The 26,079-nt window shown below is 44.4% G+C and overlaps 1 protein-coding gene across 10 annotated transcripts in view; it reads right to left on the reverse strand.

Moving 5' to 3' along the window:
- Window positions 1-564: 564 nt before the first annotated feature.
- cacna1g (calcium channel, voltage-dependent, T type, alpha 1G subunit) overlaps window positions 565-26,079 on the reverse strand; it is a 225,065-nt gene continuing 199,550 nt past the window's right edge. For 4 of the 10 annotated variants that reach the window (XM_076033845.1, XM_076033844.1, XM_076033841.1 and 1 more), the window contains 11 exons: window positions 24,272-24,420; window positions 22,064-22,173; window positions 19,993-20,123; window positions 18,151-18,221; window positions 16,986-17,064; window positions 16,561-16,682; window positions 14,997-15,407; window positions 13,316-13,468; window positions 7,870-8,071; window positions 5,950-6,119; window positions 565-2,965 (listed from right to left, as the gene is read on the reverse strand). In XM_076033845.1, the coding sequence (XP_075889960.1) occupies window positions 1,916-2,965; window positions 5,950-6,119; window positions 7,870-8,071; window positions 13,316-13,468; window positions 14,997-15,407; window positions 16,561-16,682; window positions 16,986-17,064; window positions 18,151-18,221; window positions 19,993-20,123; window positions 22,064-22,173; window positions 24,272-24,420 (2,648 nt within the window). In that variant the 3' untranslated portion in view covers window positions 565-1,915. Of the gene's footprint in view, window positions 2,966-3,912; window positions 5,189-5,949; window positions 6,120-7,869; window positions 8,072-10,047; window positions 10,171-13,315; window positions 13,469-14,996; window positions 15,408-16,560; window positions 16,683-16,985; window positions 17,065-18,150; window positions 18,222-19,992; window positions 20,124-22,063; window positions 22,174-24,271; window positions 24,424-26,079 lie in introns of those variants that run through there. The other 6 variants (XM_076033849.1, XM_076033842.1, XM_076033848.1 and 3 more) reach the window with 4 other exon arrangements.

Raw genomic sequence — 26,079 nt, forward strand, 5'->3', positions numbered from 1 at the left:
CCGATATATTATCATATTTTTTTTCATTCAACTTTGCAGATTTTAATGATAAACTAAAATATAATTAACAGATTAACGTTGTATGTAATTGTTTGTTTCCCTCCCTCCCCTCTTTTAACGTCCTCTTGTTGCCACCTCTCATAAGTGTTTTCCAATAACACTCACCGGGCGTGAAGTTCACTTTCAATCTTACGTCGCTTATGAAAGGGTCGATCATGTTTTATTCGGGACTGAGCCTGAGCGAAGGCCTGCTCGAAGAGCAGGTCATCGCAAAGCGAAGACTCGCTTGTTATTTATTGTTTTTTTCAGAGCTCTTTTGTGCCCCAAGCCGTCCATAGACCGAAACAATACTTTTCATAATTGCCTAAGATCAGTAATTAGATTCCATTGACTGACAACACTGTGTATTGGAGATTATTGGGCAGACATGGAACAGGCTAACAGCAAAAAGGATCAGTCAAGCACATTTTGGTTATGTTTGATATTAACTCTGTAAACATTTAAATTTTTTTTTTTAATGTGGACTGAATTGGAAAAACCATGATACCCTGGACGTGCCTGGACGTTTTGTATTTGCATGACGCAAAGAAAACTGACGTAGTTTATCGCAATCCAAGAAGTCAGAAAAAAAATACATTAGAAGAAAAAAGTTTTCAGACACCTTTAACATTTTACTCAATTCCAATTTTTTGCCATTAAATATTTGCAGGATAATTTGTTGTGTGTTCCAAGTTGCATCCGAGGCACACAACCAAAAGGAAATTCATTTGTTGTTTCTCGTTAATGAGACAAAATAAGAAATATAAATTTGTTCTGGTACTCTGGATGTGTTGCAATGGGACGTCAGTGCACAGTGCACATGCAGCATGTGGGTAAATGTTGGTGACTGCACTAAAAGGAAAGTGCAGTTGGAGACTGAAGATTGATTCTCTACGACAATAAAGTACATCACAAATGCACGAGGTGTTGAAAACTTTTTTCCACCACTCTATAATGAACTTTAAAATTCCTTTTGAGGTCAGTCCCATGCTCAGGGTGTGACATCTTTTTGTTAGTGTTTGTTTACAGCGTGTCCTTTTTTTTTTTTAATTCAATCACACCACCAAGACCTAATTTATGTGCTTAAAAATCCAAGCTCAGTTTAATGACTTGTTTTTTTTATATATGTATTTATATATTATTCCTACAAATACATGGTTTTCAGCACTTTGAAAAACGTTCACTTTTCTCAGTAAACCAAGAAAGCTAGAAATATCCTACAGTGAAAAAAAGAGACGAGGACGACCCAGTTTTGACGAAATAAAAAAAAAAGAAAAACCACGAAAAAGACATGAAAATAATAATCAAATTAAAATCAGAACAACATCCTGTACAAACACAATGGCCCAATAATTTAAGAAAATAGTGTCTCTAAAACGTTCATATTGCTTTGTACCTCCACTGACCGGGGCAGAGCCCACCCTGTGCAAAGACACCAGGCAGTTCAGGTACTTGGCCACAGAGGGCGCCACATCCCAGGAGCTGGTGCCACTCCAGAGGTTTTCGGGGGGGAGGGGGAGCTGCTGCCGGCGGCTTGCAGGCGTAGCAGGAGAGGAACAGTCTTGTGTGTGGGTTCCTCGCGCTCTCTTCTTCTCTGGCTGTTTTTGGCAGTAACAATACAACGACAAGGGATGGTCACACTACTACAGTACCGCAAGCCTCGCGGGAGCGAGGATGTTTTCACTGGTTGCAGTTGTAGTTTCACTTGTTATTACTTTCTACAGCATTATTACGAGGACTATCACCAAGACACACAGAGTGCATCGTTTGTGTGGTGTGTGTGTGTGTGTGTGAGTGTTCTGGGTGTGTGCGTGCGTGCGTGTGTGTGTGTGTGCGTGTGTGTTCTGATTGCGTTTGTGTGACTTGTCTTCAGTATTCAGTGCTCAGAGCTCGTCTTCTCAAAGGAGAAAGTGGGAGGAGTCAATAGCTTGGAGTTGGGGTTCGGGGAGGCGTCGTCCCGCCCGGGACCCTCGCCGCCGACCCCCAGGTCGAAGGAGTCCTTGGAGTCACTGGAGGGCGCTCTCCTCCTCAGGCAGGTGTCTCGGCCGGGCAGCGGGAGGGGCATCCCGAACCCTGCGAGCCCGCCCAGCGCCTGGTGGTAGAGGTCCGCCTGGGGTCCCTGCAGCCCCTCGGGGGGGTCCACGGAGATGCAGGGCGGGCTCATCTTCTTCTTGCGGCGCGGCGAGGCCGGCGAGGTCGGAGCCGCCGTCTGGCTCTGGATCTGCAGGCTGTCGGCGCGCGACACGAAGCCCGATGATGTGGACGTGGCGGAGGCGGCGGCGCTGGGCCCCGCGTCCACCGGCGGGCACGCCTCCAGCGAGTGGCGCCGCGCCGCGTCGTCCAGCCAGGAGCGGGGGCGGGGCCGGGGCAGGAGGGCGCTGCGGCCCTGCGTGTCGACGCTGTGGAAGCGCTTCAGCTGCCTGGAGCTGCTCGGGCTGCGGCGCTCCGGGAGGCCGGAGCGGCTGCTGTAACCGTCATTGCTGCTGCCGCCGCCGCCGTTCTCGCCACCGTCGTCCTCCGTGGTGATGTCATCGCCGCCGGCTACCGCGGCCACCGTGTGGGTGAGGAGGGAGACCTCCTGGTCGGCTGAGGCGTCCTCAGCGTTCTGCAGTCTGGCTGGTACGCGTGAGGGAGGCAGGGAGGGCGAGGAAGAGGAAGATGAATGGGAGGAAGAGGAGGTGGGGGAGGTGGAGAGGCAGTGCGAGTCATGGAGCTGGGTGTGCACGCTGCTGGGGCGCCAGGCCTTGGGGGAGGCGGCCGGCGTGGCGGGCAGCAGGCAGAGAGCAGGCTGCTGCTGCTGCTGCTGCACGCTAGTGTGGGGCGAGGGGGATGGTGGGGGGCTGAGGGAGGCCACATTCACCAGGCCTTCAGCGCTCTCGCCTCCCTCAGAACACAGAGCCTCCTGAGAGTCGGTGGACACAGCGACCTGGAGGGGGGAAGGAGGGAGGCGGGGGTGTGGGAAGAGTTGAGCAGGTAGATATGCAATGAGAGGGGGGAGACGACTCGTTAGTGAGAGGTGATGTGAGGGATGAGAAGCGGTGGGGGGGGGGGGGGGGGGGGGTGAGTGTAGGGGGGTCTGGGTCAAAGGTTACAGTCCGGCCAGCAAACATTCTCACGAGAATTGAACTGGGCCTTAATCTTCCCTGATTCCACTTCACATTCCCACATCCCCCCCTCCTCCCCCCCGCTCACTCACTGATATGCAGAATAGCTGATCAGTGCAACTCACAGGGACACAGCTGGAGTCGTGTTTAACAACAGTAAAGTTTATCAGGTAGCCTATAGCTATTTGAGTTTCAAGAAGTTCGGTCATCCCAACGAATGTCCCCACAGAGAGAGATTTTCCATTTGAGGTGATGGCCAAGTTGGCATTTTAATTAGTGTTTCATGAGCCACAACCCCACTTACAATTATAATATTTAAAGCACCATACGCTGTTGTGACATTAAAGGTCCCATATTACAGAAGTCTCGTATTGATATGAAATTGTTCCATCAGCACTTTTTGCTTAATTTTTCAGAAAGTGTGTGTGCTACAGTAAGACACGCACTTTGGAAAATTGGCCGCCTGTGATGTCACAGATGAGCTTTTTCCTTTACCGTTTTTTTAAATTTTTTTTTAAATTCCTTTCAGGCCTTCTGGACTAAAAATCTAAAGACAGCTCTCAAAAAATTGGACTGCAGGAATATATCTTTCATAAACTAAATCTAAGTAAATCCGTGGACACTCACAACAAATCAAACGGGTTTGTTTTGCACAGCTCCTGCGTGTCTTGAAGTGGCAGTGGAGGATAATAAAAAAAAACCAACATAAATCTAAAAGTTTCTTTCCCTGTTTTTGTTTTTCCCCTTATAATGGGAGAATGCTCAGATGATTGAGTTGATAACTACCTCGATCAGCTAAGGTTTGGAAATAATGTGTTCGGAATTCTGCGCTTGGCCCAGTTTTTTCTTTTCCCACAGTTTATAAATTGAAAGCTGGCCGAGACTGTGAACTTTGAGGCAGGCAACCCGACCTTATAACTTCTGACCGGCCATGCTGAAACCCTGCACAGTGCGCGTCACACTCTTTCCAATTGACACTGCAACCAGATTCCAAACAGTGTTTCCAGGCTGTGGGTCTTACCTCTGAGACAAAGCAACTACAGCATGTGAGGTCAGCAGTCAGAGGGCGAGCATTGTGTTTGTCTACTGCAGGAGAGGAGGCGTTAGTGAGCACAGTGATTGTTAAAACTTATAGCACGTGAGGAAAACAAAACATGACTTGTTCCTCACTGGCCACAAATTGCACAGCAGGGCAGCATCGGGCAGGTTCAGAAATCTTGGAGGTTTGCAGATGAGAGAACGAGGCATTGATGAGTTTTGGAGCGCAGGCTTGTCTCGAGACGCATGTGGCGTTCACTTCCTCGAAATGCGAGGCCACAGAGACACCTAGTGGCCAGCTATGTCATAGACAGCCTCAGCCAATCAGCAGCCACAGTAACGTGTCAAAGTCGAGGCTAATCACGAAGTCCGCTGAAGATTTTATGAGTTGAAATCACCCTGTCAAGACTTTCTGAAGTATCATCGGGTACAACAGCTGCGGGACTCTGTCTGGTTGGCACATTAAGGACTCAACTAGCTGGTAAAAAAAGAAAGCGATCACAAATGCTGTACTAGATTAATATGATGGCGTTTGTAAAAAAAAAAAAAAGTGTCTGGACAGCACTTGTTCTGCTGAAATCCCCTGAGTTTGTAGAGTAGTAAGCCCACTGCACTGACTGTGGGTAGCCATAAAAAAAAAAAAATCCTGCTTGTCTGGCTGGCACATTCTGCTATAGTTTAGCATGTTAGCAACCTAGGGAACTTTTGCGTACCACTGGTAAAGCTAACCGCTAGTTCCTAATGCTTCGTGGCTGGTGGTTAGCAGTTGCCGTGATCCAAGTTTTATTTTTTTATGTTTTTTTGGAGACGATGAAAGAGGGGTGTGTTTTTTTTTTTAATGTCATTCAGTCTGGTGGTCTGTTAGAAAATGTACATGAGTTCAATGTTTCTCTATCAGCCCAGTGGGAAGCCACAGTCTGTCCCTTAGGTTTTGTTCTGTTTCAGGAACAGGAGTATCTGTGTCTGAGTAGGAGCTCTGGCCTGGGTGGCTTTTGAGCCCAGCTAAACTGAGATCATAGAGCAACAACCCGTGTGAGGAGATGAGAGAAAACAGTTTAGATGTTAGAGGTGGATAGGACAGGGAAAGAGGTGAAAGAAAGACAAAGAGGCGTGAAATCACTGAAAACGTGCAGAGAAGGAAGCTCATCACTTGACTGAGGGACCACAATCAGAGGAGGTAAAGCTATATAGATTTTTAGCACACGCTTGCAATTGCCTTGAAAAAACAAAACAAAGTAGGCAAACCAAATAACAGACAAATAAATGCTTTGTATGTAATCTCGTAGATATTTTTGAATTATTTTGCCACTTGCAGATTAGTCTGGGATGGCATTACCTTAACATCTCACTGCGGTTTTAGATCTTCCTAAACCTGAAGAACAGCTTACAGTAAGTTAACCATTTAAATATCTATTTCTAGTATAAAAAAAATATTTAAAAAAAAGTTTTATATTAATTAATAAATAAAACTAAAACTTACAAAACCTCGGAAATTTTAAGCTTTTGTAATCTTGTTTTTCCCCTTAGCCGTGATTGTGCCAAACCAAACGCTCCTGCAGCTGGGTCAAGGAACAGCTTTTGTGTTGCTTTGCTGTGTTAAAAATGCTTTAATATCTATAGTGTGTTTGTATCACAAAAAAAACCCCAACATATTCCCGATCCATATGCCTGAAGGGCACGCAGCGTCTGCAACAGCTGTTTCTCATCACACGAAGTGTGAGCAGGAGAACTCGGAGGCACACACCAGCGGATGGTGCCGTTTAGTCACCTGTCTGCGGAGCGTGCGGCTAAATGTGTGAGCCCGTCGCGGAGCCAGTAGTCGCGGTATGCTCTCCGAGTCTGAGTGGCTGTGGGGGCTGATGGGTCTGAACAGCTCTGTGGGGACAGTCAGCTGCCGGGAGAAGTCGCTGGGCTGGGAGTTCACTGAGCCACTGGAACCTGCACACACACACACACGCATGCACACACACACACACAGTGTTGAGCATAATCAGTGAGTTAAACAAATACAGCCGGTGTGCTGACACGCACAGAGAGGAAATGGACCTAAAACTTCCTATAATTACGACCACATCAAGTCCGGTTGTTATCATGTTCTAACGAGGCCTTAAATGAAGAGATGAGCAGTTTGCAAATGATCACGCTAATCTAAATGTTTTATTTAGGTTATCTAACATTATTGAGAAGATAAACTATTATATCCTCAGCTCTTTAGCACTGTCCAGTGAAATGCAAGCTGATCCTAGGACACCAGAAAAAACAGCTATAATTAAAACGCACTTCCCCCCAGAGTGTGTGAGTGTTGAGCAAATTTTTTAAAGAAACTGAGCAGAAGGTCAATTGTTCCATTTACGGAGATTTACTAGCTTGAAAAAAAAAATCGTGGTGCATAATCTTACATGGAGAAGGTCACCTTAAAGAATAATCTTGTCTTTCCAGCATTTACATGTACAGGAAGAGCGGGTTCTCTTGTAAGGAAGGGGCTACGGTATACTATGCTATTCTCAGCAGCCCGGATCTTCCTCTGATATTAGAGCTGGTATAAGAAAGATTAAATCATACTGCACCAAACAGGGGTTAACATTAAGTTGCTGTATCCCTACTAGGTTCAGCTAAATCTCACACAATGAGCCTTTAACACCAAACATAAACGACCACTCAACACTGATATTGAACTGGCAAACATTTAAAATATCCAGATTTGCCAACCAACAGGGCCTTTGCGTGCTGTATCCGGAGTTGTCACTCGTTATTGACTGTGGGAACCTCTTACTGTAACGGCTACTGTGACAGAAATAACATAGGACATTTAAAAGGGCTACGGCAGGGCAAATTAATATTCCTTATCAACTGGCAAATGTAAGCCTCCCCCCTCTAAAATACAAATTTATGCATGTTCATGTTTTGCATTTATAATCTATAATATTCTCAGTTCAGTCTGTTAGAGTTGTTGTGTATCTGCCTCTGCATGTCTTGACATGGTAACCAGCTAAAACTTGGTAGCTGAACAAACCATTTACACTATAAACATACACAAGATTCACTTTCTGTCAATGGTATATAAAGTGAACAGCATCCAATATCCAGCGTTGTAGTATTCAAGACCAGTCTTAGCCTCAATTAGCCTACGTGGTCTTGGCATTCTTTGGTCTTGTCTTCGGCCCCATTTCTGCACACGCCATAATATTATACTTTTATTCTACAATTGGTCTTGGTAGTTTCAAATGGTTTTTGATGGTCCTGGTAATTTCAGACGATCTTGGTAGTGTCTGATGGTCTTGGTATTGTCAGTTGTTCTTAGTAGTTTCAAATATTCTCAGATGGTCTTAGGAGTGTCAGATGGTCTTGGTAGTTTCAAATGGTCTTAGATAGTCTTGGTAGTTTCAGATGATCTTAGGAGTGTCAGATGGCCTTAGTAGTGTCAAGTGGTCTTAGATAGTCTTGGTAATGTTAGACGGTCTTGGGAGTGTCAGATGATCTTGGTATTTTAAGGTGGTCTTGGTAGTTTCAAATGGTCTTAGATAGTCTTTGTAGTTTCTGATGGTCTTGGTAGTGTCTTGGTCTCAGTTAAGCATGTCTTGATTACATTAGGAGAAACCTCAAACACACACACACATCCGAGACACTTTTGACCTGAAACAAAGTGTAGCCCAGCCTGTTTATCAATTGTGGTGTCCAATGTAAATACCTGACTGGTTTCTGTGGCTGCTCTCTATGTGCTGGGGACCTTGTGACTGTGTTACAGGCTGTGCTTGCTCCGTGAGTCCGACGGGCTGCGGCGGAAGGAACATGTAGCTGTCATTGGGCAGGGAGTGCGTCCGGCCCACTGTGGGCTTTCTCACGCTCAGCAGGTTGCTGTCGGCCAGCTCCTCAGGATCGAGCTGCTGTGTCTAGGGTGAGGAGAAAAGAAGGTCAGGGTTTCTAATGGAACCTGGAGAATGGGTCCTGCTTTTTTACTGGGACACTGTGTCAGACTTTATTGTTGGTATCTTTTTAGGAGACAATGAAAACAAGGAGGCAGTAGCTGTCAGCGTAACACAGCAGACAGACAGGACCTTTGCATGTTGGAGATGACTGACACAGAGCTGCCACAGATCACAGAAACTGCTCGTTTGAAACCAATAGAGTTCTCTGTTTTTTCAGTATGTTAGAGGTGTTATTTTAAGCCTGCTCCGTGATTGTGTGTCAGCATCCCGCAGCGCGACCCTTTACAGAACCACCACAGAACTACCAGAGCTCCAGCACAGAAAACATTTCAGATAGGGGTGAGAACCACGAGGACAGGAGACGACACGCACACAGAGGAGACGACTGGATAGGAAAGAGTTTTGATCAGACAAAGACTCACATGGAAAGCACAAAGGATAAAGGAGACAAGAGTGAGAGAAAGAAGGGGAGGAGAGATAGGGAAGGAAGAGTGCAGAGAGAGGAGATGAGAAGAGTGGAGAGGAAACTGCGAAGTGGCAGGTTTAGTAGGCGCACTACTCTACTGGACTGGACTGGACTGGAGTCACACACATTAGGCTGGAAGATGGAATGAGAAGATAAAATTTGGGGGTACAAGGTTAAAATCACGCTGGGGTCTTTCAAGGGCTCTCGTGCTCCACTGCCTCTTCACTTCATTGTCCAAGCAACCCTCAATTAGCAGCCGATTGGTGTCGGGCCTCGGCCAGAGTTCCCGAGACTGATGCTTCAAAGAGAACATTGATCCCACAATGTTACACTGACCTTGTGAGGGAGATGTGACCATTAACGAGCCAAATTGGTTGTTAATAATTATACCCTGACAACCAGAGGGCATCCAATTCATTTTCAATTAAGAGGGCACATGTCCTTCTCCCTAACAGTCCTCTGGCTCAGTGTGTCAAAATTCATCCTGGTGATAATGCATACATCAGTTGTGTATGCATTACACACCTGATGTATGCACACATCAGGTTCTGATGTGTGGCCTTAGCATTTCACAAACTGCTGATCTACTGCGATTTTCCTACTTCCCCAACCATCTCTAAGGTTTACAGTTAATGATCTCAAAAAGAGAAAATATCCAATGAGACAGCTGCGTTGAAGTAAATGGCTTGTTGATATTGGGGGTCAGACGTCTGAATGGGCAGACTGGTTGGACGCGAGAGAAAGGCCATGGTAACCAAGATCTGATGAATAGCATCTCTGATTGCACTACAACTCAAACCAAGGTTTTCTCATTTAAAACCTGCCATTATACAATGTTTTGCTTACACCGTAGTGAAAATGTGGTGACAAATTAATTCAACAGTGCCTGCAAATACTCAATTAGCTAAACATTTACTTTCTGGAAACAAATGTACAGTAGCATGTAAAAGCAGAAACTAACCAAAACTACTAAATTTGTATCACAATATAGTTTCTGGAGATAAACGTTGAATAGGTAGCGCATTTTTATCTATTTTTTTTAACACTTGACTTTGGTGCCCCCAAGTGGCCATTTAAACGCAGATTCCATAGTGGTTGGTAGACTGGTAATTATCAAACTAAAATGTGTTCCAACGACTGCTGCAGAAGTATAGTGAAGTAACATTTTGTGGTCCAACAAGACCCAAAGAACACAACATGACAAAGTTGCCAAAACCACAAGAAGATGATTTGTTGTTGTTGCTGTTGATCGCAGCTGTGTGTTACTAATGACAACAATGAGTACTAGCTGTGCTTGTTATTTGTTGTTACTAGTGTGCTGGGACTACTGCTGCATTTCAGATGTTAAACCCCACTGTGTGACAGTAGTGGTGGCACAAGAGGCTTTGAAAGTGCCCACAGATAGAAAACACTACAAGATACTGCGGAAGGGGGTAGGGGGACGAGGAGAGAGAAAGACAAGAACTGTCAGTACATTGCATTCCAGACTGGTTAGAAAGAGGGAATTAAAATCGTCGGGGGCCGAGTCGTCTGTCAGAGCTAGGGACCAGGATTTCTCAGAGGCCAGAGACAGAGCTTCCATCTCCGCTAGAGGGATCTAGGCAGGAAGAGACAACGGCTGGTCAGCAGAGAAACAACAGACACACACTGCAGCAGACAAAAGTCAGGTTCACTAAGCACGAAAATGAGGGAGAAGAAAAAAAACAAACATCTAGCTAACAGAGAAATCAACAACCAACTGTAAATATGCGACAGAGAAAACAACAAGGATAAAATAAACTGTTTACATGTTATTATAAGTTGCTGTTATTGCAAAGAGCAAGATTAGTTCAGAAGCCAAACGTAAGCACGCAGACACACACACACACACACACACACACACACACACACACACACACACACACACACACACACACACACACACACGACCTGATAACTCCAGAGGTGGTAACAGCGCACACTGTACGCAAATACTCAACTCCAAAAAAAGTGTACACAGATACACAAAACTGAAATATACTATGTTGTGCAAATGTCAGAAACTTCTCAACATTTTGGTATTAATAACGGTAATAATTGGATTACTGTCACACTTTATTGAATGTAATAACCATAAATACTGGAAATATATGGAGATTACGGCACTGCGGTGGATGTGGAAACTATTGTATTGTTTTCTTCTCCTTTTGCTTTGGCTTCATTCCATTTATTGACTAGACTGGTATGTGTTGCCTTGTAAATGTAAAGTAAGCACAGACACTGGAAAAATCTACTTTAGTTGCATTACAAAGTATTTGCACTTACTTCCACCTCTGGAAAACAAAGGTCACTGCCATAAACAAAGGACACTGGCTCATGTTAAGGAAAATAGGCAGTGACTGGAATGTGTTCCGAATCACATCTCTGGACCAAGCAGATACTGTACACATCAGTCTAACAGCTTGTAAAAATGAGTTCACACTAAGAGGTATGTCAATATAGGGTACTATATAGGTAGGTACTGTTGCACCTACACTGAACACCAAAATGGCGATGAGGTTGAAGCTACAAGCTTGACAACTTTTGAAAAGGTGGCAGGGTCTTTTTTTAACAAAACTGGCAAGATTTATTTATTTAATTTGTAACACTTTGTTTTTATACTTTTGTCGGATGAGCAATGCTTGCTGACGTTCGTATAGACCAGCTAGCTAACTTGCGCTTCGCTGCAGTGACAGATTTTGTCATTATTTGGTTTACATGGGATGAACTGTCCTGTTTACAGAACATTCTGGACATGTCAAATTCTCAACAAATTGTAAATATTGATGAAATGTGTCATGTTAAACACTGTCACTTCTGCTAAATTCCAATTTGCACAGCACCATTTGTAACACACCTACACGCTGACACAGGTCTAATTGTTTTCTTTCGTGAAGGTGGGATCGAAGTGCCTTCGTTCCCTGTCGCACTTCACTTCTCTTTGAGCAGTGCTGACCTCTGCCTCTGGCTGCTGGGTATTTGGCTCAGTGCCTGGCCAACGGCAGGAAAGCTTTCCTACAGGCCTCCTATGACTCCTACGACACTCTATAGGAAATTTCTGCTGACATATTAGCAGATGAAAGGTGGCCTTTGGCGTCTCTTAACGACATCTCAAAGCCATTAGAAGATAAGCCACCATGGTGCAAATGTAATTGGTCCAGATTTGCCTTCAAATGAGGGAACGGGGCGCCCAGATGCATTATTCAGTGGCTCAGTGATCTTATTGACTGAACCATTGTTCTGCAGAGCTGAGCACACGATCCGTTTCCTTCCGACTCGGCTATCGAATCGCTGTGACTGTCCGACAAAAGCGGGATTTGACAAGGAAACGTGCAGATACAAACGGACGCAATAAAAATACAAATGCATTTCAGACAGAACAGGCATGCAAGTGAGGCTGCTGGACAAAGCCAGCAAGCCGCTGAGGACTGATGGATGTAAAAAAGTGATGGAAGACTTGAGCAAAAAGGATGAGGTCACAGCCGTGCCAAGAGAGGAGGCAAATCACTGCAGTGGGCGGTGGGGCCAGTTAGGAGACTGCCAGAACAGGAAAGGTTATGATTGTAGGGCTGCGCCACATTTCCAAGCCAGGGTTTGCTTTTTCATTACTTCTTATGAATGAAGTTTTCAGGAACAGTGTGTACTGAGAACCTGAAAAGGTCACTTTTTCTCATCTTTCTCTCAAGATTTGAAATGAAATGGCAAAAGTCCTCATTTGACTGAGAAAAAAAAAAATCAAAATAAATGTGGTAAGATCACACACAAGTAGTGATATAATTAACTTATCATTATTATTAGTAGTAGAATTAGTATTATTATTATAATTAGTAGTAACAATAGTAGCAGTAGTAGTAGTAGTATTAGAAATCTTAACAGTGTGATAATACTATTGATGATGATAATGATTAATATATTAAAAGAAACAAGGAAATATGATTTCCCATTACATTAAGTTAGATTAAAAAAAAAGTTAATACATTTAATTTTTGGTTTATTTCTCTCATTTTGTTGTTTCCTCCGTGTTATTTCTAGAATTGTTTAATTTATAAAACAATGCAAATGTACTTTCCTCTCTTACCATGTGATCAATATGATCACTGAACAAATAAAAATCATTCTCAGACAGTGAACAAACATTTAACTCTAGTGAAGATCGGGGTTATGAAGACGAAATGTCTAAATTATGAACAGAAAGGATAGTTTTGGTTTTTGAACTGACCCTTTGAAGGCCCTATTGTATGACAGACTTTCTTGACCAGTGCTTCCAAACCCATGAGTGGGTTGCCCAGAAATAAGAAAAAGTTCATCCTTTACTCCTTTTACTTGCTCAACCTTTCAGAAAGTATATGCGTTTTTTTGTGTTTTCTGAAAATCAGCCCTTTGTGATGCCACAGAGGGCACCGATAACCTTCTTAAGCTATGGAGACAACACCTCCAACCAGGTGTTGTTTTGTCTTTGGGCAACTGGCTAAACATGCTAATTTAATGCTAGCTTAAGAGCAAAACTTAGCACGGTGTGGGACTTTTAAAGGAACCCCTGAGCGCTTTATAATACACTTCAATATTTCTAGACTTTCCCACAACAAACAGATACGACAGTGACTACGCCTGAAGATTTCCCCTATATTCTTCTGATACCTGTGGGGCCCACGCATTACAGGGAGCTAAAACCAATTGGATGTATGACATGGAGGAAGTGAATCGTCACTCTGGCGATTATTGACCTTCTTGTCGCTGCTGTGCTTGCTGAACTTGGGGGGCAGCGCGTAGTAGTGGCAGATAGAGCCAGACAGGTTGTCCATCAAACTCATCTCCCCCTCCATTGAACCCTGGATTACCAGGGAGACCGAGTCAAACTGCGCCCTTCGCTGGACAAACTTAGGTAATGCAGGGGGAGGGAGAGAGAGTAGGCAGGAGAAAAAACGGGAGCAGAATGTAAGAGAGAGAGAGAGAGAGAGAAGGACAAGGGTGGAGGGAGAGGACAGATAATTAAGACGGGTGGACGTGGAAAGATGAGGAAGGAAAGAATGGATGACAGAGAAAGAAAGAGAAGAAAACAGACAGTCAATCGGGTAGAAACAGACACATATACAAAACAGATAAGAAGAAGAAAACCTTGCAAGTAGAGCTACATTATCTGACATAAAGCGAGACCTGCCTGCCGGGCACGGCTGCTGAATATGTACACGACCTGCTCTCAAGCTAGGCTGTTTCACTGTCTAAAAACCACAAGGGGTCGCTACAACACTGCAGCAGAGCTGGTCTGCCAGATAGACAGAGAGAGAGAGAGAGTGAGAGAGAAACAAGAATTGCAGCTTAAGGACACGTTTGCAGAGAGCAGCAGAGGAAGACGGATAACATCTGAGAGACGGAGCGGTAGGACCTCTGCTTCCTACCCCGAGCCCCAAATTCCCCCCCTGCAGTCTGGAAATAGATGTTGAGACGAACAACAAGACCCCGTGGTGCGGCTTTCCCATGGCACTGTGACCCATCTATGACTGGCATGGTCTCTGTAGAGACGAACCATACACACACACACACACACACACACATGCGTGCTTGCTGCATGCACATAGAGTAAACAGTCCCAATGTGGGTCAGTATGGGCTGCTCAGAATAATAAATTCACAAATTGAGGAAACATTTCTGGACATAAGCACAAAGAATTTACCCCGTTAATCACTGTCCAGGAAGTAAAGAGATTTTTTTTTTTTTTTTCAAAATTTAAAAACAAACTTTTACATTACACACTGGCATTTGGTCGTAGCAGACTTGTAAAGCAGCCACTTGTATTCAGAATTTTCAACAGAACGCAGGCGGGAAAGGTCAAACGGTGATTCTGTCTCTTGGATGTGTTGAACTGGGACTTGGCATCCAGTCTAAACCAAGATGACCATGTATGGACCACACCTACATGTCTGTTTAATGAGTCATTCTTTTTTAACAAGCAGCTCTTTGTGTGTGATGGAGGGTTTTCAAACTGAGTCTTCATACGATTCTCAAGAGCAATGAGTTGGTAGCTCCCCAATCTACGATGTCTATCATCCAATGGGAGAGAGCAGGAGACACGCTGCTCATCTGCACTCATGTCCAAGGTTCTAAAGCAGGGGTCCCCAAACTACGGCCCGCGGGCCACATCCGGGCCTTTGCGTGTCTCTGTCTGGCCCGCATGAAGGCAGTCATAATCCCCCCCGCTCCCCTATGCCGACACGTTAGCGCTATCGCGACATGCAGTTCCGTCATGTGGCCCAGTGCTAAAAAAGTTTGGAGACCACTGTTCTAAAGGTTCAAACCACTCACAGCCGAGCACCCCTTTTGAATTACGCTTTCATCCACATGGCATCACAGTGATACGCCGAAACTAATCTTTATATATTTTGAAGCTTTAGAAAAAATATTTCTCACCTCCAGTTGGGGCTCCAGACACGAAGGGGCGTCTACACTGATGTTTATAGAGTCTCTCCGTATGTCAGCGGTTGGTGAGTCCATCGGCCCGCCTGTGTCCTGCCCTCCACTGGACCTCCAAGGGGAGCCTCCAGAACTGGACCGGTCCATGCCCAGAGCCAGAGGGTTGAGCTGTGGAGACCTCGACGCCATTTCCTCCATCTGAGCTCTGTTCTCCAGTTCCATCTCCGCCTCGAGCTCCGCCTCCTCTTTGGCTTCCTTGTTGCTCTCCTCCAGGTGCTTCATCAGGACAGCGATGACCACATTGACCAGGACGAACTGAGCGGTGAGGACGAAGGAGACAAAGTAGATGGGAGAGACCACGGTGTTGTAGCAGGTGCCAGTGTCCTGGGCGCAGTCCCTTAACGTATCCTGGAAAGAAAAAAACAAAGGAAACAGGAAGAACGGTTAGCGACGTGCACAAGAAACAAGGAGTGTCGAAGCAGAAATTCAGCTCGACCAAAAAACAAATATTGGAAACTTCAATGCAATAATAGTGCAAAACCTTGAATTTGATCTAAACTGTGAAGGTTTTGGTTGTGAAAGCATGCCGCATGGTTACTGCTCTTAGGTCGTTCAACCAAATCTCTGAAATTCCTCTGTCTTTCTCCAATACCTTCACACTCACACTCATCAGACAATTAAGTTCAGGATCCGAAGTTTTAATGAGTTGGTTAACATAAGTTCAACTAGCTTCAACCTTCCTAAGTGCAGGAATTTTCAAAGTCTCCAAAAAGCATAAAATACACTAAACCTCGAGGAATTTTCCTTTTTCCATGTTAATGCTCAAATGATTTCCTTTGAATTGTTATTCCATTCAAAGGAGATTCATTTTTGTCATCACTGTTTATTCCCCCTTCTTCTCTTTTGTGCAAATACAACCGTTAAGCTAAATCTTTCCAACATTTACTTTTAAGCCTGTCGCATGAGTTACTTGACAAACATTAGCTTGCTTAAATAACACTCATGGCACCTGTTGTTGCATCAGCATGAACATCAGCAATTTGGCATGTTTATACAAGCTTTTCATGTGCACAGGTTTACATAACTTCTGGCTGCACTTCAGTTTGGTTGTTATGGAGTTTTAACAAAAGATCATGATCACGGCCCAAAAGACAATAAAACACTTTCTGGCAGGGAAGTAAGATGCGCTGTTGTTTTGTCCATCTATTACCACCTCCACACGAACTTGATGCCTCATTATATAAAAGGCACACCGACTACTGGCACTGAACACTGGCTTTGGACTAAAGGAGGTTGTGTAATTGTCCAATATAAATGTGATTTTTTTTTTCCTTTTTTTTAAGCTAGAGCAGAAATAACCACCGACTGGTGTGTGTGTGTGTGTGTGTGTGTGTGTGTGTGTGTGTGTGTGTGTGTGTGTGTGTGTGTGTGTGTGTGTGTGTAAGTATTGGTTTTTCATATAAAATTAAGATTATGTTTAGGCCAACAATAGCGCAAAGCTGTAATTATATGGCTATACACACAAGTGTTCTTTTGTCCTACAGTCATGAGCTACTTTCACCTTCATGATGCCGTTCCAGTTGTCTCCCGTTGAGACCCTGAAGAGCAGCAGGAACGCCATCCCAAAGTTTCTGAACGTGGCGTAGCGTCCAAGACCTTCACACGGGTGCAGTTCATCACATACTGAGGGAGAAGCAGAGAGTTGGCAAAAGAAGGGTTTTATTTTATTTTATTTTATTTGGCATCACAATAAACAGCACCCTATTGTGTTTCCCAGTCCTGCGATTTGAACCTATTGGAGAGATCAATGACATAATCCAGCCAAAGGCTCTAGAAAGCAATTAACATCAAATTGATTTAATTCACAGATGGGAAAATGAAGAAGTAGGTGCATGTCTGTGCATGCACTCAGTGGGATGTTTTGCCTGTGAGTGGGTGTTTGCACTTTGTCTGGTTTGCCTGTATGCATACTGCATGTGTCCTTACTCAGGTCTCCAAAGAGTTCCACTCCCAGTGCTGCGAAGATGAAGAAGAGCAGCATGAAGAGGAGACCCAGGTTGCCCACCTGCAGAGAGACACCAGCAAACCAGTGTCACATTTGGAATGTCTGCATGCATTAGTTTTATCCATTTAGAAATGAACAAATAAGACCAAAAGACGTTGCAAACTATGCTCATTTTCAGATTTTAGATTTCATTCAGACTTCAGCTGAGCAGCCTCCTTGACTAATCAAGCCCCCATCAATGATTCTCAGTTGTGGCTCTTCTAAAACCAATGCTTGTTGAATATACCACATATTGGGAAGGGAGCAAAAACATGAGAATCACCATCAGTAACCTGAGAGAGGTATTAGTGCCCTTTGAAAGATCGTAGAGGGCACACGGTGTAGCACAAAGTTTCTGAAGGGTGAAGCAACTAAAAGAAGTAAAGGATGGAAGTTCAGTAGGAGACACAAGATTGTTGGAAAACACTGGTGAAGTAGATTTGGCGTAACACGAGACCCTTACTATTTGTTTGCTGTACTTAATTGGTACGTTTGCATCATACTGTGCAATGAACGTGCAAGCCAAGTATTCTTGCACAGTGTAAAAAAGTTAGAACTGCAAAGAAAAATGCAGCTGATTTTGAAGGGAAAAAAAGGAAAATGATCTGAGGCCGTCAGGCCATGTTCTCTCTGATCGAACATGGCCAATAAGCACTGACTTGGTTTTCTGCTTCTTTCTTGCTGTTAATCCTAACCTGCCAAGCCTCTCCCGCCTACTTCCCTAATCCTAATTAATTCTGAAGGCCTCCGGCACATGCTCAGAGGCGTTAAGATGAAACATTAGTTTTGATGTCAGAGGTTAGAATCCAAAGAACCAGGTGTTACACTTCCCTCTAAATCCAAACACCACCATGTTGCTCTACTAAACCAAACCCCCGAATCCGCCCATCATCCATCCCCTCAAAACAGAACTGCCAGCCACACCCGCCTGCCTCCTCCCAGGCAGGGACGGTGCAAAATAAGGCGGCTCTGGAGATGGCAAAGAGCTCAGTGGGAAGAGGTACAGGAGAACATGAGCCCGACCAGGAAACATCTCTTTGAAGTAAATTCAGGGATGAGAAAGGGAACGACGTGATGAGGGTGATTGAACTGAGTCACACTGCGTACCTGAGGCAGCGCTTGCATCACGGTGTCCAGCAAAGCTCTCATCCCCACCGCCATCTTCAGGAGCTTCAGCACTGCAGGGACAGAGAGGCACACGGCCAAATGTCTTAGCAGTATTAAAGGTCCAGTGTGTCATATTTGGCATTATTTATGATTTCTATATTGGTAAAAGATTAACATACTGGCCATAAATAAATTCATAACAGTGTATAGTCACAGTACAGTAAAGCAATTCATTTTTCCTAACTTTTGAACAGTTCTCAAATATACATTAGAGTATACATAGAGCAAGGGTCTCGCTCCCAGTTAGCTGTCATCTTCCACCGTCATATTTTTAAGGAAGCCTGGTTTGGAAAATCCATCCCACCTGACAGCACATTTCGTAATAAGACTGACTGCTCATGTCTTCAAATAAACCAACGAAGAAGAAGGTGGACAAGCTCAAGTTTACTGGCAAGCTCAAGAGCGAATCCAATACGTGACCACTTGATGTCGCTGTTTCTTCAACAAATCTCCAAATATTACACACTTCACCTTTAAGATGGCTCAGCCTCGTCGGAACGAGACAGGAGCTTTTCCCGCCTCGGGCTGAAGCGTTTTACATGTTCCAGAATAATCTGGCACCGCCGGCGATGGTCAGCGATTACTCCTCGTATTTTAAGGGCGTTAAACGATCAGATGGCCTGATTGAGGTCATATTCAGCTGATTGGGGTGGCAGTTTGATGAGGTCACCCAGGCTGATAGATAATGAGTAATAACAAACGGAGAGGTGGAGACTGACAGAGCGCAGAGTTTTTCTTGGCCAGGGCCACTCGGTGGTCAACCGTGGTTGGCTTCTAATTTCCCATGAAGTTGTTCCTGCTCTGAGGAGATGCCGGAGATAAAAGGAAAGCGGGAGCGGCAGCCCGGGCAGTCCACTTTGAAAGGTTCATTCAGTCACCCAGAAAGTGTTATACAGTATATTCAAGTGCTTATTCTGGATGTACCGTCGTGCCTGGTCAGTTTCCTCTCCGGTGTGGATTTCACAAAGACAACTGGGAAAGAGTCCTCGCTGGCTTGTTCAATAAAAACAATTCCAAAAACTAGAATTGTGCGCCAGTGTATCAATGTAGACACTGTAAACAGTGTACGAGACCCCCAAACACACACACATACACACACACACACACTGTGGTCAGTCCAGCGGCAACAATCAATATGGACTTCCAGGCAGCTCCCTTTGTTTCATATTGTGTAAGCAACGAGCTTCCCTCCTTCTCTCCTCTGCCTCCCTCAACCTCCACAGTTTCTTCCCTCCTGCCCCCCCCACCTCCTCTTATCTTTAATTACCTGGGCAAGTAATCATTCCCCCATGTGCACCTGCACTCCTGCAGGTTTTCCCCAACTGCCAAATCATTCCCACCTCTCGGGTTTTGCTCCCCCTCCTCCCCCCAACCCCCCTTTCGCCCACCAACACACCCCTCCTCATTAACCTCCTTTGCGCCATCGCCACATTTTTATCTCCACGTCAGCGGCTCCTCTTTCATCCCCTTCTAATCTATCATCAGGTCACAAGTTATTCATCATGTCTGTCACTATCTCCTCTTTCGTCTCCGCTGTTGCCCCACGTCTCCGGTCTCCAGTCTCTGGCGGCTTCATTCGCTTACAGTCTGGGCTCCTCGGCTCCCCTCAGTCGATCTTTCCCTCCTCAGTCTTTGCCCCTGCACTTCTTTCACTCCCGCCCGACTGCCGCGCGTCTCCCTGTGCCATCTGGTGGACTCCAGCCCCTGCTGCGATCTGCCGCGCTGGCCTGAGAAACGGCGCGGTGGCACTTTTCTGGGGCACCTTTAAGAAGGCGTTCGTACCTCGCGCGATCCTCAGCACTCTCATAATGCGGATGATGGTGGGGTTGATGGGCAGGGAGGCCTCCTCGATCTTCTCCAGAGTGATGCCCATGATGGACAGCAGCACGATGACCAGGTCCAGCTGGTTCCACCTACACACAGGCACACAGACGCATGCTCATCAACGCCCCAATGCTGACTTGTTGCAGAAACCTAACATGTGGTTGACTTTATCTCGGCAGAAAGTGGGGAAAGACCACTAACTATAACTTCAAGGTCCAGTGTGTAAAATCTGGCTCGATTTATGATTTTTATATTGGTAAAATCTTAACATACTGCCCATTTATACATTTATAAAAGAGTATACTCACAATACAATAATAGTAATTTGGTTTTGTTTTTCATTTTGGTCGATCTGTACCCAGTACTCACAGATAGTGAGGGACTACTTTTTTAATTAGCAGTGGTCGTTGACTAATTAGACACCATGGTGGACAGTAGAATAGGTGAAGTATAATTACAGGTAGCCTCGCTTTGCACACAACAGACAAATTAAACTGTAACAGACAATTTTACGGCAAATTGCGAACTTTAGATATTCACTTTAGAACAACAGCATTTCTTTTTTCTTGACAGGGCGGTGCTTCAGTCAAAATGTTTATTGCTATTTCTGGGCTCCAGTGACTTCACCCACCCCTGGTGGTCAACTTTCAAGTCAATGCCATTGTTACTTGCCAGAGTGTGCTTAGATATGTATACAGTCCAACACAGTAGGTGGCAGCAGGTGCTGAGTTCTTCAACTTCCTGGTATGAAAGTAACTTACACACCTCTATGAGACCTGAACCGTGACCAACTTCCTGTTCTTTTAACACAGGCCAGTGGGTGATGCCTTTGCATTAAATAGCTGCGTTCACGATAATCACATGACGTAGACAAAAAGGTCAAACTTTCCCATGTCCGTGCCAGGCCCCTTAGTGGGAAACGTCCTTTGTGTACCTTTGCACAGCATCACTGCGCTGAAACTCTTGCCATTTGTGAGACTGAGCCAGAACTTTAGTCACAACCGATTAAGTTACCACATGAAACCTTAAATTTAGCCTTGTGCGTGTGGACTATTTGTAGTTTTACGACACTACTTTGACAGATTTAATGCAGCACCGACTTCATTTAATTTTAGAACATGATTGCAAAAAAAGATATGGCACTCGGTGTCTCCACGGCACTCAGTGTCTTCTCTTTCCAAGATCCTGTCACGCAGTTTTGGATTCCAGTTTTTAGGGCCGTGAACCCGCTGCAACAAATGCTTGCAATAACAAAACTGTGAGTGATGGATGGATTTGTAGAGGAAAAATGCAGTGCTATATGCTCCTCTATGTGAGCGGAAATGTGTAAATCCTGTCCGTCCATATTTTCACGACCATTTGTTACTCACAACTTGGTAAGGATAATGAATTATAAGCTTTCAGATTTTGTGTTGATTTATTTGTGAGGGCACTGTGAGGTGATTACTAGCTGGACTGCGGCCCAACACGAAGACAGGATAATGGGCTCCTCTGGCACTGAGACTGGTCGTGACGGGACCCCTGGTGGTCGAAATGAATGAAGCGTCTGCTGAGGTGTTCGTGTGCCAGGGTCCCTACTCCTGGATGTCATGTGTGCTATTGTACACACGGGTATGTTGTGATTTTCTCTTGAGCACTATTGTGTGGTTTTCAGCAGGATGCCTGAGACTTTGGTACTATATTGTACAAGGCCGTTTGTTTTCAGGGCGTTTAATGAGGCAGTTTGTATTCACTTGGTGTGAACCACGCAGCACCGTCGAAGAAATCATTTCAGCCCTTGGAGCGCGGCATCAGTTTTTCCACTCTAATCCAGGGATGCAAAACAACTACTACGTACTGATCAGAACCAGATATAGGCTGCTTTTCAAATCAATGTAAGAAGATGGTTAAAAATAAATAGAAAAAAGGATAATAGAAATGTAGGCATCAAATCAGATTTAGGCGCCTAGTGTAGTGTAATGTGATTCCTGCATTGTCTTTGTCTGTGTTGTCTCTATAAGAGGATTTTTTTTAAATGTCAAATACTGACTTGTCCTTGAAGAAGCGGCGGAATCCGAAGGCCACCAGCTTGAAGACAGACTCCAGAACGAAGATGAGGGTGAAGACGTAGTTGCAGATTTTTAGGGCCTCAGTCAGTTCCTGGAGATACATGAAGATGAGAAGATTAGCAGTTATTTGGCTCTGAAAACAACATTCATCATTATCATTTGGTGTTCAGGAGCTAATGTTCAGGTTAAACTATTACTATTAACTATAATAACTATTATATGCTGTTGTTAATATTATAATCATCATCATCATTATTATTATTGTTATTATTTTTATTATTAGGAATAGTAGTATTTTATAAATCTATCTAAAGTGACTTTTCTGCCAAAGCGGCTTTTATCTATCTATCTATCTATCTATCTATCTATCTATCTATCCATCTATCTATCTATCTATCTATGTATGACTTAGCAGCATCTAGTGGTGAGAAATTACATTGGAAATGTTCACCATGTACAGCCTTATGAACAGGCCTGATTCTAGTTGTAAACTCACAAACCCCAGAGAAGATCCATTTTTCCGGGACACTGTGTTTATGTGTTACATACATTAATATTCCCTAATCTACTCCTGTCTCAGGTCAATGGGTCTCTGTAAATGTTACTCTTTGTGTCTTCACATTGTAAAACAAACTTTTTAATTGGCTACAACTGTGACTTGATATATATTTTAGTGTGCAACATGCAACCTCCCTTGTTGTACAAGCTGACCTTTCGAGGGGTGAGGAGAGAAGAAGCAGTCGACGAGGATTTCGCTAAATCCTCACTGGTGGTAATTTATCGACTCACAGCCAGGGCTCGGTTGAGATACATTCCTATCTCCCACTCTGCCTCCTTATACCTTCCAGGCCTCAAATCCACTCCAACACATGACTCTGTATGCCTACTCTACCAGTTCTTTTAAATTTTAATATTTCTGCTGCTTAAACCTCTGCCTCCTGCTTGCCTTGTGGGTCCTGATCAAGCAGGTGGCCAATAATGCTTTAAGTGAAAGCATATTTTTCGAAATTGAATGGAAGATGAATCCCTGCTGGAGGTCCAACCTCGTGGCCCATAAAATGTGCAATATAAATCTGAAGTATTTAACGCAGAGCCACGCTGAAATGAAAAATGTTGTACTCATCTAAATGATGTTTTAACAATGTATTTATTAAGACTGGCTCTCATGCCTGGCTTGTAATCTTCCGTGTTATTTGGCAACTTCCATTATTTTACAATTTCCTTCTGGCTCTGTTCAGTAAATGCATATTGTACCTTTTATTTTCCATAGACCATATGGACATATCATCACCTTTGTCAAAGTGAAAGTGTTGGTCTCATGCTTTATTAAGTATTTGACCTGACTCTGCAGCCATCTAGACTGGAATTGTGATTTAAACCAAATTTTCAGGTTTTTGTTGTTTGTTTTTAGTTTTTTACAAAAATGACAGGGATTGATCATGAACTAATTTAATTAATAATGAATGAATAATAAACAAAACTAGAAAACACTTCGAAACACTTGTTGAAATTCAATAATATCCCTTGCATTGTAAATGTGGGCAGGGTAGTTTAGGCCTTGGAAGAAAAACGTTGACTTTGTCTGGTTGCGCACACCACAGTGACAGTGAGCATGAGGAAGGAGGAGGGGTTGAGCTGAACGTACTGCCAAGAAGGAGACCACTGTTCAGAACACTCTGACATGCAACGAATAATAATAATAATAATGATGAAAAAAAAAAAATCACTTGCATCATTGAACATATTTTGTTTCCATCACTGGTTCAAGAAAAGCAGAATTTTTGCGACTGTGAGCAAAAGAGGTTTTCGAGATATAAGGAATATTCTGTGATTCTCTGAAGGTTTTGGCTGATTTCCTTTGCCTGCGGCAACAAAGCCCAGTAAAAGCAAACTTGTCTCCACCCTAACCTGAATATTTGCTTCACCTCGCCGAAGCCAGCAGACTGTTATGAGACTGGAAGAAAGTTTAAACATAGTGGTGACTCCCAAAAACACAACCATTGCCAGTAGTCGGTAAAGTAGGAACGACTTTAAGATTTAACAAGCAGGCTATTTTATGTGTCAGGGCTGAATTCTTCTAATCGTTAATTCCCTTTTAAAAACAAACATGATTATTAATCTCTACATTTCCTCATTTGAGCTTCGGTGTGGAGACACACAGTGCATCAGCCCACACACGCATGTCTAACCTCCGGCTGCTGGTAGTGCTCCATGGACATGGCGATGACGTTGAGCCCGATGACGATGGTGATGAACAGGTCCAGGTACTGGCTGGTGCACATCTTGTGGATGATCAAGCGGGTGGGGGAGTAGTCAGAGTAGTACGGCTTACTCTGAGCTTCTGTTGGAAGTTTGGAGAAAGTAGGGGGACGGGGCGGAGGTGTGGAGGGGGACGGGGGTGGTCAGGGTTCCAGGTAATTAGACAGAAGAGGGGAGGAGGGGGGAGGGTGGGGGTGGTGTTGAAAAAGTGAGGCAGGAGGCAAGAGTCTGGGACGCTGTGCAGTAGACCTGCTGCGTTCGAGGACCAAAGCTGTTTCACGTGAAAGAGCGTGTTAGTAAAAACACCCTACAGGGTACACTTTAGTGTTAGTCTCACTCCAGAGAGCAATGGGAGGAGATAAGAGGGGGGAGAAGACGTATCAGATGATGGCCAGAGGGAGAAGGAGACTCCAACCAAGGCCCCCCTGTGGTCCGCAGTCATGATTCATCAAATCAAACCTTCACTGATCAACAATTGTTTAATGAGGTCTCTGAGTGAGTGTGATGGGAGATAAAGGGCACGGCTCAGTGTGTGTGTGTGTGTGTGTGTGTGTGTTTAGGGGGGCTGTTTGTGGAGATCCCGCTCCCTCTGTCTCTCTGATCACCACAAGTCACACCGACGTGTCTTTCCTCATCCATCCACTCCACTGCTGTCTACCAGCAGAGGACGGAGGGGCAAGCCCAAACCAGGGCTGTGCTGGAGAGAGGAGGATCCCTTCATCGCTCACCTTATTGCTCCACCAGTGGAGGGGAGACGCCTCAGGCCATGTGGGAATCGGGGCGACACACACACTCAAACGGAAAAAAACCCCCAAAAAACTCCTTGGGGTCCTGGAATCTCCCTCTCTGCCCAATTAACCCAGACAGGCCGCCACAGTTGCAGGTGCACCGTGTCGGAACAACTCCCACATGTGCGTGTGTGTGAGTGAATGTGTGTGCGTGTGTGTCTCAAGGTTTGCCTTATCTGAGACACCAGCCATAGATCAGGGAAGCAGACGGGAGAGCAGAGTCATCTTCTGAGAGTGAAGTTCATCTTTTGAACTAAACCTTTCCTGACAATCACAGGCCCAAAACATTCTGCAACTTGAGACTAAAGGGAGCTTTATGTACAATTCAACGGCTGGATTTTAAATATTCATTGTCTGCTGCTTTGAATTCCTGCACGTGCAATGCTATTATATTAATTATTGAGCTGTGCTGTCGTAGATATTTTTGTTTCTTGAAGATGATAAAGGAAGTGGCTGTCTCTAGGCTAAAACCTTCTCTTTAGTGAGATATGTTCTCTACTTTACTGAAGTTAAAGGCCCAGTATGTAGAATCAATGAGCCTTTTTAGCCTCTTGTTTGCTATTGGAAGCAAATGAATCATTACTCAGATATTAAGTATTACCATAAAATCCAGAACAGATCAACTCAGCATTTGTGTTTGATATTTTACTTTTAAAAAATCTCTTCAAATGTTATGCATTGGTCTTTGAAATCTTAAAAAAATAAGTAAATGGTCAAACAACAATTGCCTGTTCGAGCCATTAAAGTTTGACCTGAGTCTGCACTCTGCTAAGTGTTGTCAGCATCATCAGAGGAGGTGAAGCAGCTCACTGGTGGCTGATGCCAAACCCCAGGACCACCAGCACCGCAGTTCAATTGTTTGTGGCCTCCTGTAGAGATGTGCGTGCCAGAAAGTGGAGAAAGTCTGCTGGCTTCTGGTGCGTCTAATCTGCACAAAAACAAGATGCCGT

Source organism: Nelusetta ayraudi, unplaced genomic scaffold (genome assembly GCF_046127955.1).
Source record: "Nelusetta ayraudi isolate G7.1 ecotype Tasmania unplaced genomic scaffold, CSIRO-AGI_Nayr_v1 ptg000042l, whole genome shotgun sequence".
Classification (NCBI taxonomy): domain Eukaryota; kingdom Metazoa; phylum Chordata; class Actinopteri; order Tetraodontiformes; family Monacanthidae; genus Nelusetta; species Nelusetta ayraudi.